General features: G+C 37.7%; 1 protein-coding gene across 3 annotated transcripts in view; it reads right to left on the bottom strand.

Annotated features, from left to right (window-relative positions):
- LOC139972121 (uncharacterized) overlaps positions 1–19,956 on the bottom strand; it is a 147,460-nt gene that overhangs the window by 65,751 nt on the left and 61,753 nt on the right. For all 3 annotated transcript variants that reach the window (XM_071979066.1, XM_071979065.1, XM_071979067.1), the window contains exons 7-8: positions 12,662–12,776; positions 975–1,096 (exon numbers count right to left, since the gene is read on the bottom strand). In XM_071979066.1, coding sequence (XP_071835167.1) covers positions 975–1,096; positions 12,662–12,776 — 237 coding nt within the window. The remainder of the gene's footprint in view (positions 1–974; positions 1,097–12,661; positions 12,777–19,956) is intronic.

The raw sequence follows: 19,956 nt of genomic DNA, 5'->3' as shown, positions 1-19,956 counted from the left end.
GGGCTGGAGGGAGCCCTTTAGCATGGCAGTGAGTTGTCACTCAATTGGACATCCTTTCCCTACCAGAATATGGGCGCGCATCAGTAAACTGCTCCAGGGGAATACGTGATGTCGAGAAAGAGCCTTAACGAAAGGAACTTAGCCTTTCTTCGTAGAAACCCTCCCCATTCCCTTTCAGGTTAGAATTTAAGAGATACTGTTAATGGAAAAAATTCAACGAATTCCGATGACTAATGTGTATCATTTGAGAGCCTCTAAACGATTCTTTAAAAAGGGGAAGAATAAAGATTATAAAAAAAAAAAGGGAAAAGATAAAGATGTGAAGAGTTGTCGGGAAATGTTATCCAGACCGACTTTTATGCCGACTCCCTGGCGCAGAAATGACTGCGTGTTTATATTTCTTTTGGCTGTATTGAACAAATTTACCATTAAAACATACTCGATTTCTTTAAGAGAAAAAAAAAACAGATGAAAGTTGTTTGAAGCAAAAATATTTCAAGCTAAATCTAGGTTTGCTTAAAGGCGATTGAATCTGTGAGTTACTAAATCACACCCATATCTTTTCCCAGTGGAGAGAACTTGTAGGACAATGGGCACTTCTAGCGGAAAGCTAAAACGTTTCTTGTTGTCCTTTTCCCCGCAGGAAAAGGCAATTCCTACGAAACCGAGAAATCTCTAGGTTAACTTCTCGATGGGAAATTAGGACATGACCTGCCTTGCGAAAGCCTCTTTGGTTTTGGCAGAATTGAGTACCGTGTGTTAAACTTGAACCATTGAAAGTAGGAAAAGAATTCCCCCAAAAAAGAGAAAAAGACCTACTAATCTGGAAACCCAGAAATAAAGGCCTTGACAAAAAAAGACCCAAAAAAATATGAAATAAGGCCCTTTAACTTAAGGGCAACATGGCAACAAGTGCTCCTAAATATTTAAAGTAGAACAACAGTATATATAATTCATGGAAATGTAACGCTCACCTCGGGCGCTCGGTAGACGATGGTCTGAAGTTCATAGTCGTCGTAATATAAGGCCAGCTCGTCGTAAACGCAGTGGATAGCATTCCCAAAGTCTATAACTTTGATGCCCTGATTGATGTCTCCTGAGAAATTCGAAATATGGAAAAAGTTTTACTGCAACTGACAAGAAAAAGACCTAGTTCGAGGGGACAAGAATTTTTTTGCATTTCTTTGGGAAATATTTTGCTTTGGGAAGTCCCTACAAACATAGATAGTTCTAAAATTGGACGTTTCAAGAAAGTGTGGATGTTAACCCAATAAGTCATATATATATATGTATATATATATATATACATATATATATATATATATATATATATATATATATATATATATATTAAGGGTGTGACCGTTTAAACGGTTAACCGTTTAACCGGCCGCAAATGCACTATCCGTTTAGCAAATCACAAACCGTGTAAACGGGGAAAAAAAATCAAATACATTTTAAACATGAAAATTATTTAAATATATGTAAAGAACTGAGTAATGTACTGCAATTCTGCAAACTATCAATAAAAAAACAGAACAACGATGTTTTAGGCATGAATAATGTGTCCAATATAATTATAGTAGTAGGCCAATAGTCATGAACCCACGATAGTGTTGTCAATTCGTTTTCTCAGTTTATATTTGCGACATATATCACCCGTACATGTACATCGATCAATGGCATGGTGAAATCCTGTGTGAAAGTATGTTGACCCCAAAAGACGCAAATCGTCGTTCTAGAAAGTACCGTAATAACATTAACAACACAAGGCCAGTTTGCTCTCTCAGATCCGCACGTGTACAGCCATTTTTTTCACACATGGTATTATACTGTGCATGCATTGCGGGCGGGACTGCGGCAAACGTAACAGAGACCGCTGCGTGATAAGGATGGTTTTCATTCCCAAGGTGCGTTGTAATTGGCTGAATGTAAAATTGTAAATGTATATTCATATGGGTCATTTTATTTTTTCACTCGTGGGTGTGCTCAGTAATGAATGAAGTTGTTGAACCGTGTGTCATGCGATACAAATAATATTTAATACTTGACATCTACGGGGATTTGCGCCAAATATTAATTGTAATTACAAATGTGGATTCTATAATTTATTTAAAATTAATTTGCTGGAAATAGGGTGTTAAAAAAAGTAAAAGTTAACTTGCTGATTAATTATTCATGAGCTTCTAAAACACATTGGCGCAACAGATCACGACGATTCTAGGAATTGTCTTGAGCCATTACAGATTACGCTATTAAATTGAAAGACGGTGTGATTCGACTTTCGACACTCTTGAAGAAAAGACCTAAGCACAACAATTAAGATGCCAAAGAAAGGGGAAAGTCCCGTATGGGACAGCTTTCATAAATTGGACGACTCTAAGGTTAAATGCAAGCTATGTGAGACCGAACTCTCATATAAAGGAGGCTCAACAGGATCCATGCTTAATCACCTTCGTTTGATACATGGTATTAAAAATAGTCATGGGGCCACCGCTCAACCCCCTCTGCCTTCGTTTTTTCGACTGCAACGCGTTTGCAACCCACGAAAGCGAATGATATTACAAGACTCGTAGCAATTTTGATTGCAACAGAAGATTTGCCTATTAGTTTGGTTGAATCTGAGGGTTTTCGGAATCTTTTATCTTTTCTTGAGCCAGGATTTGAGCCCCCATGTCGAAAAACAATGACCTCAAATATTAAAGCCCTCTACAATGAAGAGAAAGCTGCTCTCAAAACGCGTTTAGAAGAGGTAGAAGGTTTGAGTCTGACTACTGACTGCTGGACTTTGTTAACTCAGGAAGGCTATATGACTATCACAGCCCATTACATCGATGAAATTTGGGAGAATAAAGCTGCTGTGCTAGATACATCTCCTGTCGGCCACCTTCCCTCCGAAGAAGAAGAGTTAGAAGACGGGGGTGAGGCTACGGGAGTAACAGGACCGCAGAGACATACAGTACAGCGCCTGCATTGGCCAACCAGTTGAAAACTGTTACAAAGGACTGGAACATTGATCTTAAAATTGTTGCAGTCGTTCATGACAATGCCTCAAATGTTAAAAACATTGCCGAGGCTGTTGATGCTGCAGATATTCCCTGCGCTGCGCATACGGTACAGTTGTGCGTAAAGAAGAGCTTGAACTCAAGCAACCAAGTGAAAACCCTTATTGGTGCGGCTAATAGGCTTGTTGCGCATTTTAAACGGAGTACTTTAGCAATGGGTGCCTTGGAGGCAGCACAAAAGAGCCATGCACCGGGGAAGCCTGTACATCGCCTTATCACAAGCTGCGTAACGCGATGGAATTCCACTTACGAAATGATGCAAAGGCTGGTTGAGTTAAGATGGCCAATTTGTGACGTACTGTCAAACCCTGAATTCACATCACTAAGCGACGCCAAAAGTCTGGAACTAAGAAGTGAGCAGTGGAATCTAATGAGTGAGCTTATCAAATGCCTCAAGCCCCTGCAGGTAACTATGTATTTTAACTATGATTAAATAACTTAAACATTACATTAATATGGAAAAACAAAAACAGAACATGTTAAACAACATATACTATTAATATATTTATATAGCAAAACGGAAGTCAACGGGCACCATAAACTATATTAGAACAAAAAGGAAAATATTTTTCCACAATTCTGAGCAGCCGTACTATGAATATAAGTACTATGTATATTTATTTTTAATCCTAAAATGCATATTAAATATATGATTTATCTTTCAGGTTGTAACAACCTTATTGTCAGCAGAATACAACACCAGCATATCTTGTGTACGGCCCGTTTTGCTGAAGATGACATCTAAACACCTGACACCTACAGATGAAGATTCCCGCGCGATTGTATCATTCAAGGAAGCTACTGCCGCCGATATCCGTCAGAGATTTCACTGGGACAAGGACGACATGTTAGCGAAGGCCAGTGTTCTTGATCCTAGTTTCAAGAACATGAAATTTCTGGATGAGACTTCAAGAAAGGCAGCGTATGATGCCCTAAAAGTAGATCTGGCCCTCCAATACGTGCACGATCATCCTGATGATGACATAGGAGAGCCAGCTGCGAAGAAAAATGCAACAGCAATGGACTTCCTCATGTCAGATTCTGATGATGATGAAACCGATGAAACTGCCGCGGACATTGTCAAACGCGAATTTGACGCGTACATGCTTCAGAAACAAGAACAAAGGGACTGTAATCCAAACAAGTGGTGGCAAGAAAATGGTGGGAAATTTCCAACCATGGCAAAACTTGCCAGGTGTTATTTAGGCATTCCATCAACCTCTGTACCATCAGAAAGAGTGTTTTCCACAGCTGGGAACATCGTTAATCATAAAAGAAGCAGGCTCCTTACCGATCATGTAAATATGCTAGTCTTCTTGAGTAAAAATAAAAACGAGTAGTCTGCGGCATATTTGAAAGTCAGTAACAAAACTGAAAGTCACACACAAGTAGGGTTGGGCGATATTAGCTTTTTACCGTCACGATAAATAGTTCAAAAATTATCGCGATATTTCGATAATTACGATAATTTTTCCCCAAACAGAATTAGCGTAAATGTCGAGCTTTGAGTGGACGGAGAAAGAGAGATATATGGAGGGGGCATTCAAATTAAGAGAATATCTGAAAAAAACCTTACGATATTTTTCACAAATATTGATGCTTAGATAAGCGCTTCCTTACAATCAACGAGACGCCCCAAAATTCGCTCCGCTTACATAAAACTTCTATATAACACATGGAAAAACCCGAGTTTTTAAACATATAATTCCCAGTGACATTGGTCACAGAACATAAGTAGGTCATCGACATTCGAACTTGCCCAAGTTCATCGCACCATGGGAATGACACAACACATTGAACATGATGTTACATTTTCCTGCCATCTGGACGGCGAGTGTAAATTTTAGTGTAATATGCAAATTATGAATGGTACTGTACTGCGCGGTTTAAACTTAACCTATTGCGACACATACAAATTTTGGGAAGCAGTTGTTGAAGTAATTTTGTATCAAATGTAAAGTACTGTATGTGACACAAGAGAAAGAAAATGACTAAACAGTTACTACTTCGACGCCTATCAATATTATTTTATTAACCTGAACGTTCTTGTAAAGGGAAGAGAAAGGTAATGAAGAAGGTCATGTTATTCGCAGGTCGGGTCTTAGATTATTAAAACTATAAAGGTAATTGTTGTTGTTTTACTTGAAATGAGTTTTTACTCCAAAATGAGTATGACATGAGTTTCAATATATTTGTTTTAACTTTTTGTAAGCAAGCAAAATTGCAAACTACATACAAAATTTGTATTCTGATATTTGCTTATATGTTTTTCTCCTAAAAGTTTATTTACATTTACGTATTTCACCTTCAAGCTGCCAGCTCTAACCCCTATTTTGACTAATGGTACAATCCTGGCACGTATAACGTCGCTGAAATCGGAGGCTGCTCAAACCGGTTTCAACTTGATTTTTACAACCTATCGCACAACACGTGCATGCGTAATTTGTTTTCTCAACATGACTTTTAATGAGTAAGTAGGAAAGGTGGGTAAGTTTGCTAAGTTACGCGAGATTTGTTTAAAATCTTGTGATAGATAGACAAATATATTGTTTTTTTTTCAAAAGTTACGATGTTGCCGAAGGCCGAGTTAAATAAATTCAGTGATCTGAACTTCTGAAGACCACGAATACTGATCATGTGTGTTTTCTTTTCAGCAATTATTACACGAAATGTTCGCAATATTATTGAGTCTAATTAGTAATTAACATACATTGATTGTCGTCTTGTTTCCTGAATTGCTACCTGTTGGAAAAAACCCTTAATTATTGTACTCATGTCCTATTTTCATTAAAAGTCGAGTGACGTTGCGTCGAAAAATCCGCGATCGGGAAACGGCGGTTAAACGGTTAACCGGACTGGCGGCGATCCGGTTAAACGGTTAGCGAAATAACCGTTAGGTCACACCCTTTATATATATATATATATATCTATATATATATATATATATATATATATATATATATTTATATATATATATATCTATATAGGTATTAGCTTTATAAATATTCTTAGTCATTTTTTAAACTTTCAAGTAACTGTATGCATTCTGTCACCACTATCAAAGTAGTCCGACTGTGTTCTGCAAAGAAGTCTAAGAAATTAAACAATGTGTCGGTTGCAATTTTTAGAATGAGTCTCTATAAAGTTTAATAATAGTGACAATGGCAACTTCAGCCGCAATTCTGACATACAAAAGTATGACTTTAAGGTACATATGTAACCCTTATATAAGAGTCTGGTTTGTTTAGAATGTTTGCAGCTGTTTGCATGAACGACAAAGAATACACTTTTTACAAATTCATGAAAAACTGAAAAAGCACTATCGTTTCTGTTCAAGGATGTTTGATGAATGAGAAATACTGCACCAGACACATTCATGACCACCAGTTCTTTTAATTAGTGACAAACAATTGTCCAACAAAAATATGAATCCAGTAGACTTGTCTCTCCTTGGCATTTATACAGCATGGACGAGTGTAAAAGTACGTCAACGTCTTGGTCTGCACACACAAGACGTGCAATTTTTTTAACAGATTTTGATACAATTGTTTCTGTCAGAAGGTGCTTACAATTAGTATGCAAAAAATATAAAACACTGAGCAAAACGTACCTTGAAGTACATTATTACCTCTCAAAGCAGCATTTCACCCTTATTATATTCCATGGCAGTTTTGCCATTTTACCTCTGTATAACTCCAATTCATCAAAGTATGACTGCCTGAGTTTTTAATTTTGTGTTTCTATTTTTATTTTTCACACCAAAAAAGTATTCAATTGAAAATAATTACTGGATCCAGTAGGTTTGTCATACAGAAAAACTATTTAGTCCAAGTATGAAATGCTAGCAAGCCTAAAAAGACAAATTGATTTGATCGGATAAATTGATTAACTTTTTTCCGAAGCAGAGCTTGGACAGTTACAGGAACTGCCACAAGGTTTTGCATAGTTCTCGTAAGTAACCCTGAACTAGAGCACCAATGGTGCAGAAGCTCATACCTTTTCGAGCTGAAAAATGTAGGGCCCACAAAACCAATTTTGGGCCCGTGAGGGATAACCCCCCCCCCCCCTCCGTTAGCAGAATCCTGGCCACACCACTGGCTATAATTCCTATTTTCCCCTTTAAATCCTATTTTACCCACTCTCTCAAACAATACCACTGGCCTACCCTATTAAACTTTCTCCCCTCTACCTTAGCAGACATAACAAGCACTCCCTACAAGACATAACTTCACAAGCTGCCTACATACCTCAGGCTCAAAGACTTCTAAGAATCGGCAAGTGCTGATTGGCTATAGGGCTCTCATGCTTACAGTTCAACAGTTAATAACAACTCCCAGTCCTGCTTTAATTCCACTAACATCCTCTGCAGAGCTTAACCACAAATGTAAACAAACACTGCAGGGACTGGGAGACAAATTAAAGGAGCTTTGGCAAAAAGTGAAGGCTCAGATTTTTTTAAACAATGGGGATTAATTGTAATTAATTTACTTTTGACCAAAAATTTTTAGGCATCACCTTATTCATACACAATCCAACAATCATCAGTTCAACTTTGAATATGATCCATCAAAATATTGAGGAGATTGAGATATTTGAAAATATTACAAAGAATGACCCCCGATGACCCCCTAAATGACCTTTGACCTCAATTTTCCGAACACCCCTCGTAACTCTCATCCCGAGGAACATTGTGACCAAGTTTCATTATAATTGGCCATACACTGTACGAACAGGAGCAATTTGAAAATATAGGGCCGCGGCCCGGGCCACAAAAGACCCCTAGTTGATCTTTGATCTCAAATTCATGAACACCCTGAAGGTAAAACTACCATAGCACTATCGTGACAAACCCTCAACATTGTACCATGGAATCTGTAGGAGAAGAAGCATTTTGCGTATTTCCACAAAATGGCCCATTACGGCCCACAGGTGACCTTTGACCCCAAATTTTGGACCATCTCTGATGACTTTATACCCAATGGTCCTTGTGTCCAAGTTTCATGAAATTCCATCAAACACTGTGCGAGTGGGAGCGGTTTTACCAATTGTTGACGGATAGAGTGATAGAGTGATAGAATGATAGAGTGATAGAGTGATAGAGTGATAGAGTGATAGACGCCGCACTGTAACAATAGCTCACACCAGCATGCTGGTATGAGCTAAAAATGCAAAATAACATTTTACCCATGCAAAATACCCTATGTAATATGCATTTATAGGTTAAGGAGGGAAAAAATTCCAAATAAACCCTCAACCCACCCTAATTTTAAACGGTGAAGTGTTGTTCTGCCATTTTTTAGGTTATCTATGATTAATATGAAAAACCTCCGAATTGATGTTTTGTAATTGGCTATTGGATAACGATTGGCTAATTGGCTAACGAGACAAACTGTTCGGTTCTGTCAGTGCGATAAAAGTGCATATTTAGCAGCAGGTCGTATAATAAGATCATACTAAAAATTCACATTCAAATCGAAGCTTATAACAACAGCTCTGTATCGCAACAAATCGTGTGTATCCAACAATGGCTTCTCCAACTGGACTACTTTAAATTTCATGAAGATAGCAGCCAGCATTATTAACCGAACTTGAAAATGTATTCATTTCTCGGCGAGAGTTGAAATGATATTATGAAATCTGGTAAGAGTCAGATGCAGCATATCTTTGCTATGGAATACCTAATTTGCACTTTCAAGAGATGTTACCCTTTGCAATCGAAAGGAGGTTGATTGTCAAGTTGCCTTAATAGATATGGGGGATCATTTTCAACATGATCCAGGGCACTTCCTAGGTGGTTCTCAATGGATGCCTCTTAATATTGAATAATAAATACCCTTCTCAAGATAAACAAAATAAAACAAATTCTAGACGACCATCTCTGCCATAACAGCAGAAATAACTTTGATTGAAGATACTTAGTGTACACTGAGCACCGCTATAATCTCCTTTAGTTTATTTCATATTAAAGCTTGTTGTTAAACCTTGCTTTTTGAAGAAGCAAAATCTGAATTATTTATTCGGATTTGGATGTTAGCTGCCTTAGGAAAGGGAAAAAAAGCCTTTTGTAAGGACACAAAAGTTACTTTTTAGAATACAGAATGAGAGAGACAGAATTAAAGAAAGGAGGCAAAATGAGGACAGTGTGAGATGGAGTAACTTTTTGGAAAGATGTGATGCTAGGTCACATTTCAAAAATAGGGCAGATTTTTTTCACTTCCTGTTAAACCCCTTGGTCCATCCCAAACTACTGTAGGTGAAGCTTAAGACACACATTTCAAAATTCAAAGTGTGCGGCGTGACCATATTGAAGTCTGAGTTAAATTCCTCCAGTGCTTTGCTAGAAATTAAACCACATCTCCTTCAATTTCTCACTATGACTTGTGAGACCATTCTGTGTTCATATCTGTTCCTCATTGATCTTCTGTCAACGACTCATGAGTCTCCTTGTAACAAACCTACTATTTTCTTATTCATTACCCTTTCATCCATCCCTCCTTGATCTTCTGTCAATGACTCACGAGTCTCCTTGTAACATACCTACTATTTTCTTATTCATTACCCTTTCATCCATCCCTTCTTGATCATCTTTCGATGACTCATGAGTCTCCTTGTAACATACCTACTATTTTCTTATTCATTACCCATTCATCCATCCCTTCTTGATCATCTGTCAATGACTCATGAGTCTCCTTGTAACAAACCTACTATTTTCTTATTCATTACCCTTTCATCCATTCCTCCTTGATCATCTGTCAATGACTCATGAGTCTCCTTGTAACAAACCTACTATTTTCTTATTCATTACCCTTTCATCCATCCCTTCTTGATCATCTGTCAATGACTCATGAGTCTCCTTGTAACAAACCTACTATTTTCTTATTCATTAATACCCTTTCATCCATTCCTCCTTGATCATCTGTCAATGACTCATGAGTCTCCTTGTAACAAACCTACTATTTTCTTATTCATTACCCTTTCATCCATTCCTCCTTGATCATCTGTCAATGACTCATGAGTCTCCTTGTAACAAACCTACTATTTTCTTATTCATTACCCTTTCATCCATTCCTCCTTGATCATCTGTCAATGACTCATGAGTCTCCTTGTAACAAACCTACTATTTTCTTATTCATTAATACCCTTTCATCCATTCCTCCTTGATCATCTGTCAATGACTCATGAGTCTCCTTGTAACAAACCTACTATTTTCTTATTCATTACCCTTTCATCCATTCCTCCTTGATCATCTGTCAATGACTCATGAGTCTCCTTGTAACAAACCTACTATTTTCTTATTCATTACCCTTTCATCCATTCCTCCTTGATCATCTGTCAATGACTCATGAGTCTCCTTGTAACAAACCTACTATTTTCTTATTCATTACCCTTTCATCCATCCCTTCTTGATCATCTGTCTGTGACTCATGAGTCTCCTTGTAACAAACCTACTATTTTCTTATTCATTACCCTTTCATCCATTCCTCCTTGATCATCTGTCAATGACTCATGAGTCTCCATGTAACAAACCTACTATTTTCTTACTCATTAATACCCTTTCATCCATCCCTTCTTGATCTTCTGTATGTGACTAATGAGTCTCCTTATAATATACCTACTATTTTCTTATTCATTACTCATTTATCCATCCCTTCTTGACCTTCTGTATGTGACTCATGAGTCTCCTTGTAACAAACCTACTATTTTCTTATTCATTACCCTTTCATCCATCCCTTCTTCATCTTCTGTCTGTGACTCATGAGTCTCCTTGTAACATACCTACTATTTTCTTATTCATTACCCATTTATCCATCCCTTCTTGACCTTCTGTATGTGACTCATGAGTCTCCTAGTAACATACCTACTATTTTCTTATTCATTACCCTTTCATCCATCCCTTCTTGATCTTCTGTTAATGACTCATGAGTCTCCTTGTAACATACCTACTTTTTTCTTATTCATTACCCATTCATCCATCCCTTCTTGATTTTCTGTCTATGACCCATGAGTCTCCTTGTAACAAACCTACTATTTTCTTATTCATTACCCTTTCATCCATCCCTTCTTGAGTAATCCTTGTACTATTCCTCCTATTTTCTTATTCACTCCCTCCTTGATCCCACCCTCCTTGATCCCACCCTCCTTGATCTCACCCTCCTTGATCTCACCCTCCTTGATCTTCCCATAAGTTATTAATGATTCTGTTTGCCAGATTCCTAGAACGCTCCCCTTCATTTCTTCTTCATCCATCCCTCCTCCTTGGAGTTCTGTGTGCTTGTACTTTATAAGTATGTTACCCTCGATGAGGCTCCTCACCCTAAGTGACACCTAACACCACCTATTTCTCATACATGTATAGCATCAATATAGGACATATTTCAAAGCTGTAAACCTCTAGCGCTTGAAGTATTATTAAAGAATTTAATTTTTTCCTCATCCGTCTGTCTCACTTCACAATTTGATAACTAGTCAAAATGCAGTTAGGATGATACTTAATTATAAATTCTACATTGCAGGGATTATGTCAAAAAGTCAGACGCCTATGAGAAGCATTGCCAAAAATCCATGCTTAAGTAAAGAAAGAATATCTTCGTGAGTTTTGCAAACAAACAAACAAACATAATTCAAAAAACAAAACAAAAACATTTTTAACTATTGATGCCGATCGTCTCAACGACTTCTCTGTTTTGTTGTTTTTTGTGCACTACATGTGAATAAATGATTGACTAAATATTGCTCGTAGGGAAACGTCACCTACATTTATGTACTGGAGGTCAAATTTAGTGAGCTATATATATACATATATATATGTATATGTATATGTATATTTATATATATATATATATATATATTTTGCAATGTCAATATAATCGTTGCAGGAACGACGAAATATATATCTATTAAGGAACATTTCTCAACTTATACCTGGTTTCATTCAATTACCCCCTCTATAGTACTTACGCCTTTCACCGATAACTTTGGCCAAAACATTGGCAAAAGCTTTTATATGAAAATCAGCTTGCAAAATATTTCAGTCAACCGAATTTAACAGTACTTTTGCCGAACAAAGATGTTTCATATTTAAAGTTTTCTGCATAGTAAAACATGACATCAGTGGAATGTATATATATACATATGGGATAAATGGGTTAAATGTTTTGGAACCAATTTCACATGTAAAATCACACATTTACAGCACTCATTTTCGGTCTGTGTCCAAAACCTGTGCAAATGTGTGGAAAACTGCAGTTTTTGACACCATCCACCCTATTTCATAGATAAGTGAGGGGTGGGGGAGGTTCACACATAACATTTCTTGTGACATGTGTGAACCTGTGTTCTAGTGTTTCCTCACATTATCACAAGCAAAAGTGTGTTAATGTGTGACAAAGGGTTACAATTGGCAAATGTTTGCAGTTTCCGCTCAAATCATGCACTCTGATTTAAAAAACCGTGTGAATTCATCGGATGGTCACTGCATGGTGTCCACAAATAAAATTTGGATCTGGGGACACAGGATCTTTTGTAAACAGTAAAGACTCACTTCAAGAAGGTTTTACTTTTACATTTAAACGTTGACCTTTGTAATACGCAATTACCTTCCGGACAGAGAATGTTCTCGGGTTTGAGATCCGCATGAATAACGTTCTGTTTCTGAAGGAATCCCAGAAGCTGTAGTAGTTTGACGGCAACCTTCCTAATCAGCGGTAGTTTCTACAATGAGAAGAAAAACAAGAAAAAACAAAATCATCATAAACTTCTTTCTGCGAAGCGTTGTGTTTAAGGCTTGCAAGATCGAGTCCTGGCCAGATCATTACCTTGTGTCCTTGGGCAAGGCACTCTTTCTCCATTGCCTCTCTTCAGCCAGGTGTATAAATGGGGACCTGTGAGATAAAACTGTCAGCTGGGCGCGGTTTAGCTGCTGCCATGTGGAGGGATTGTCTCTATGTTTGACAGGTAATCGTTGACCGGGGTAATATTGTTATGGGCCTTGAGCACCGTTATCGGTGGATGTGCCTGCGCTTTATAAATCCTCAATATTATTATTATTCTTTGTGAACAAGAACACAATTATTTATTGTGCAGTTTTAAGTTTATATGGATATATGTCATTCAGTGTAGTCCTGGTCTGCATGCTAGGTGAATTATACACTAATAACATATAGAGAAACCCAACCTTTTTTATTTACAGTACATAAGTTACAGGGATGGGCCTAATTGGCCAGCGACCCATACCGCTGGAGGGCCTGAGAGCGGTCCTTAAAAACAGAGAGAAAGAAAACTGCAAATATTGCAGCCTTTTGCTAATAAAGCAATCTTCAAACTCCTTTGCCAACCCCTACTCATTCTTACCCCACCCCCCATCCCTTCATTTCTACAGCAGTACAACAAAACATCAAACATTGCTTTTGGTGGGGGCTGTTCACCTGATGGTTGATTCGATAAAGATGTAGTTATCACTTAATTCTATTTATGTTTATTTATTTTCGGTTCAATAAAGCACTGCACTGGTGCGTATTTACCTGATTGTAGGTTAAATATGCCTGATTGAACGCTTACTCAGCCGAATGTCGGGAGATAATGAACACAGTATCAGGTATCAGTCCTGGATACAGAGCGTAGGGTGTACACACTCCTCCATTCCCCCACCCCCCCTCTCCCCAAGACATACACACAATGTAACTAGTTATTAGAAGTACAGTACCTGTAGACTTATAAGTTTAAAGCTAATTTGTAGCCTAAGGACTATGCCTTAGATTGCACTATTTTCACATCTAAATTTCTTCATCTTGGGAGTACCCCATTACCTCCTGAACCTCTTAGCGCAAATTTGATTGTTTAGATGGGTTTGCATCTATAGACACAAATTCGTTCCTCTATGGCTAGATACGTCTCACAGCTCACAGACTGTTTTCGGGTGAATTAGCCACTTACATTGCTTAAACAACCATGAAACTGTTACGCTAAGAGACAGAATGAAAGATCTGTGTCAAAGAACCAAAAAACTACATACACTTCAAAAAGTATTTGATGGGAAATGGAGGTGGATTCTTCTTCTTCAAAAGGTGCCAAAGATATGCCACCATTTTTTATAATTTAGCATTCACAGACAGACAGAACTGTGTATCAGTAAAGTCCCTGGTTTTGCACAAGATTTATACAACTGGATAGTTAACACTTACAAGTACAAATATCACAATACCACAATCTCTGAGTATGCTTTGAAATTTATAACAAATGAATTTTTTATTTTTCATCTTTGGATAGAGAATACAGTATGTGCTATTGTATTAAACCATTGGTCCAACTGATTGGTCTAAATTATAGAAAGTTAAAGCTAACTAGAGAACGTTATATTTTATATTTTAATGTATAAACTGTGAGGGCACTTTGTAGTTTAAATAAAAGATTAAATTATTTTTTGCATATATCTATTCATCTTTTGATTGGACTGTGCGATGCCAATCAGGGCTTAGTCATGGGGTTGCCAAGTTGAGTTCCTTGCTCCCCCAAAAAAGGCTTTGCATTTTTGAGAATTTAACACAATCAGGATGTACAATACTTTAATTATCAAATATAGGATACCTATTAACATCAGGTATCTGAAAATGTTATTCCGTCAGGAATGATAAATTAAGTGGTATCAAATTTGTGGTCCAACACAAAATCTGTGTATTAGATTCAGCAGTTTATTAATTCCCTGATTATAAGCCACCGAGTGAATGTAGCGACATATAACTCTTTGCCAACCTAATGTGTTGATCAAATTAATCGAGTGTTATAAACTTGTTACACTACATCTTAGCTCGGTCCAATTTGTTACGACCAAACACTAAAATTCACCTAAATTACCGTCGTGAATATATACCTAATGAATGATGCATGATTCTTAACATGTACAAATGTAGACTACCGACTACCCAACTTCCAGCTGAGTGGTGTATTTACCGTCAAATCAAATCATCGTGAGATAAACCGTACGTTTGGGGTCTAGCGCGCCAGAATGTGCGGATTGACACAGCAGAATGACATATGCCCTCAACATTCAATCGACCGTGTATATCCACATTGCCAACACACCTACTTTCCCATGGAGATCTCATCCCAGCTAAAAGTGATTACTCCATTTCAAGCTTAACAATGTCTCCGCGGAATCCCCGAGGACCTTGGGCTGAACAACCAAAACGGAGTTTATTAAAATCAGAGATACGACAAACCCGCTTTCGGTGCTGAGTAATTTTTATTATCCAGGGTTGTAAGAGAGAGATATAGGCTGACCTAGATGAGAATTGCCGACAACTTTTGATTGCGTGACAATACCTTTGCTAAAAGAATTAACACTCTATTCATTTGTGACGGTGTAATACGATTTGAAATTTGACCCTGTCGTACAGTATGTGGCTAGACTGAAAAACAAGACTGAAACTGTATGCGAGGTACTGGCCAAAACTGAGGAGGATCGAAGGCCAAAAGCGAGACCTGCTGAATAGGGGAACATTCTACAAAATTTAAATTTACGAGAGTTGCGTTCATCCTTATACCAGAGCTGGTGTTTTACAAACTTCAAATAATCATATAGCAATGGGCAGTACAATGTGTTCCCATGGAAGTATTACTATGATTGTGTCACACACTCCTGATAAAACTGTGTCGCTCTTTCTGGAAGAATATCTAGATAAAACATAATTATCATGGCATGCCGTGATATAAGCAAACTTATGTACTGCTACTGACTGCCAAATCCACGTGTCTGACCAGCTGGTAGCATGGCACGTTTATTGGTACCGTTATATAAGGTAGCAGCTGTTTAATGCTTATGGACTGTAGAGCTCTAGGTTAATGCCTTTCCGGCTAAAACAAGTCCTCAACAAACAACATTCATCATCTTACAACTATCCTTCATGAGAGGATAAAGAGAAGGAATGGTAGGGAGGAGGGTGGGGGGGGAGGGTCTATATATTTTACAAAAATACCGTTTTAGTCCATGACAGAATCATGAGCTTCTGTTCGTATAGACATCTTGAACCTGATTAAGCCTATTAGCTGTGATTGTTGAACCATTACATGTTAAGGCAACCGAGATCATTGAAAGGGTATCGTAGCTCGAAAAATCACATGAAAAGCATCATGTTGCACTATTATAGTATGAGCAATGAGACTACCAGTTACCTTCACTGCCTTGGGCATTGGATTTTTATCTCGAACAAAATACTTCCTCTTTCTGGAAAAGGTGTTCAAATCTTGGGCATATCCTTGACACAAAGAGCCATCAATACATTCAAAGATCCTCAAAATGCCCACCCCTCCCTTTAAACCTATATACACTCTAGGTACTAACAAAGTTATTTCAACATGGAGGGGGAGGGAGAGGGGGAGAGAGTCAACATCAACATCATGTCCCCGGATCTCCTGCATGGAAAAGATATGGTCATTTTTAGGGATGAGACATCTGAATTCTGACTGACCACAACTGTATATGTCACCCCTATAATTAGCGAGTTACACATTCCTGTATATTTACTGAACACAGCAAAACTTTGTCTCCAAGACAATCTAATAATGCCAAACTTGCAATTGTTCATTCATAGACTCTATGGCTTTTACCATCATTCCGACTGCAATATTGATGGACAAAATAGAAGAGATTATTATGATTCAGAGATACCTTCTAACTTTTTACTCTACTTGCTTTGAACACGAACACGTGGCACGTTACAGCCAGATTTTGACAAAATTCATCTCCAAACAATAACTAAATTTAGTCCATCAGTCCGTGAAATTAACCGACTTTTCAAGGCCAATTAAGCATTCATGTTGTGATATTTTCTGACTCACCAAACAGACAGCATGAATGTTTCTCGAGTCTTTGTTAATACTGGAGAAATGCTATAAGCAACAAAAATAGAACCCTTACAAGTATTTCATATTACAGTAAGGCTGGACCGAGATCGATCACAAAAGAAACATATTATTTACATATTATGTTACAGAAGTTGCTAACATTTTGCACAGGCAAAAAGGGAAAAAAAGGAAGAAATCTAAAAGAGAAGTTGCCTTACAAGTACCAACTTAGTAAACACACTCGTAGATATGGTCTGTACTCATGTTCAGATTCTAGCATTTAGTCGCCTTTACTCTTTGTCGCATTCATGGCTGCCTTTTGATTGGAGCCTTCTGCTCATGCTCATAGCAATTAAGGGGAACTCTACTTGCACACACACACGCACTGATACTCCCACTGTTGCACCCTGCACTACACAAACAAATATGTGCTTTTAATATCATTAATTTACCACGCACGGATTCAGTCACGTAATTGACATTAATACGTGCAGTAACTGACATGTTTCAAACCAATGTTCAGGTAATTAGTAGTCTTATATATGTAGCTCTTAATTAAAACAAAGATCCTTAAATGATTGATTGAATGATTGATTGAAAAGCAACGATTTATTTCCATCTTTATAACCAAACCATAATTGAAAATAGAAAGTCATATTGATACAAAAACCCAACTTAGACAAATTAAAATGTCAATCAAACGCTATAGCTAATGAACTGTTTGTCACCTGTTGACCTCATTGAGTTACGGGCAACGGTACTTATCTATTTGTCACCTAAATCAACAACACACAACAAACAGTACAATACCTGGGAATGCAGTCACATGTACTGCTTAACACGCAACTCCACACACGGCCAGATGTCACAAACTCACCTGGTGAATACATTCATCGGCTAACTTCACTCAGATAAGGTTGAACATCAAAAATGACAGCAACGGTTACCTCCCTTTGAAAAACTAACAAACTGATTTGGGTCCCAGGTTAGACGTTTCTCTAAACTAGTCCAAATGATAACAGATGAGCAAATAAATGCTGACTGTTTGCAGTTTGCACAGCACTCGGAAAATACTATATTCCTTGAAAGACATACAAGGTCACCAGTTGTGGGAGGAGGGGGGGAGGTAAGAATGACACAAATACTCAATTTAAATCTCTATTCACAGAATTTTTGTCAAACAGGTAGAAAATTTTCTTCTAAAAAATCTCACATTGCTTCATTTTTTTCATACCATACACTGCACTTACATAGATAAAGCAGATAATTCAGTGATTTTGTTAGTTGCTTTCAATTTCCTTAATAATTACTCCACTGTTTTGTTTTGTTTTCATTTCATTCCAGAGTACAGATGATACGTGTCATTTCTTCTGTACGTAACCCCAAATATCATTGATATCTCCAGAAACACCTTCATTAGTACCTCACAAATGATATCATTGCATAACACTCTCCCTACCACACACACACACATAAGACATAACATTTAACCGATGTCATTCGGTTTTCCTTCTTATAGTCCTTCCATCAATTATTAAAACTTATTACTCTGGGCTATGTTTTCCTGCACTGTTACATTCCATCTCTTACTTGCAAACAGTAACAAAACAATCAATGATCGTCTCACCATCTGTAGGCCATGAAAAAAAAACTCTCTCCTTTAATAAAAATCATTGCACTAAAATGAAAATAATCAAGAGGTTGACCTAGACGAGAATCCCGGACAAAAAACAGACCCTCCAGGATTTCTAACCATCAAGACTTCCTTACCATTTTAGCTTTTATTAAAAGTTGAGCACTGCAGACCAGAATGAGTTTGTTTTGGAGTCTGTGTTTGCAACTTTAGGCAGCTGATTGCATGTATAGTTGCATTGTGAGTTTGTTCCACAACTATCTCCCATCCCTCCCTCTCCCCCCCCCCCCATTCCTGCATCCCCACATGAGCACAAAAACAGAAAATTGTGACTTTTTATCATTAATGTTCCAATTCCACGATCTATTTATAAAACCCAGAGAAAGCATGTTTACTTTTCAAAAGAAAAGCATATCAATTCTGAACAGCTGTGGAAAAACAATACTTTCAAGGCAGCTATTATACCGTGACAGAACCTATCGACTAATTTGCATAGAAGATTCAGGATAGAAAATAATGATCATTCAAGTGGCAATTAAGGTCAGTCATATGGATTATTGCCATAGCAGCATACTCGTTGACTCTGAATAGATCCTGTTGGAAGGGTACTGGGACATGCAACCACTTCTTAAGAAACATTTTCATTATAAAATACACAAGCAAGCTGTCTACAGGTCTGCTTCGAGACCAGATAATTACACCGTTTTACGACAAATTCTGCCGAACAGGATTATTTTCCCTCTAGGCAATAACGGTGATCTTGAAATGATTGAGACCTGCAGACTTCACCCCAAATCCGTTTCTCCGCACTTCCAGCCACAATAAAATATTTTGTTGAAAAAAGCTGAAGAGTGCCTCTAATCACTTCATCAATATCACGCATAAATTAAAAAAACAGGTGCATCCTTCAGGAGCACGTTCCATCCTAGCCAGATCGCATGCCATGAAAATGTAGCCTTCTAAGATGCCGCAAAAATGTAGGGATTTATCCCGTTTCCGTGGCGATTTGATTGATTTCCTCTCACAACTAACATGATGCCATTCCGTCTTAAGCTACCGAAAAAACTTTCTTCTTGCAACAAAGAGGGACAAAAAAAATTAGCAAACAAAAAAGTGGTTATGACGTCTGTTGCTGGTTGGTCGACCAATCACAGACGAGTTTCTTTCTCCACTAAATTTACCTCGGTACCTAGACGGTCACACCCTGGGAATGACGTCAATGATACAAGCGTAAGGCGTTGGCTGGTAAGCTTAGGTATGCAAGGATTTTCTGCTAATGAAAATATTTCTCAGCAAATGTAATTACGTTACAAAGAACCGCCACGACACAAGGACATTCAAGTTCTAAACAGCTTTTAAGAACGCAGAATATTTACTCTCTAAACAGAGAGAGCAGGACAGATTTGCTTTGGTCAGTAC

The sequence above is a fragment of the Apostichopus japonicus genome, chromosome 8, assembly GCF_037975245.1.
Source record: "Apostichopus japonicus isolate 1M-3 chromosome 8, ASM3797524v1, whole genome shotgun sequence".
Classification (NCBI taxonomy): Eukaryota; Metazoa; Echinodermata; class Holothuroidea; order Aspidochirotida; family Stichopodidae; genus Apostichopus; species Apostichopus japonicus.
Note: the sequence above shows the minus strand (reverse complement) of the source record. Positions and strands in the feature narration are given on the sequence as shown.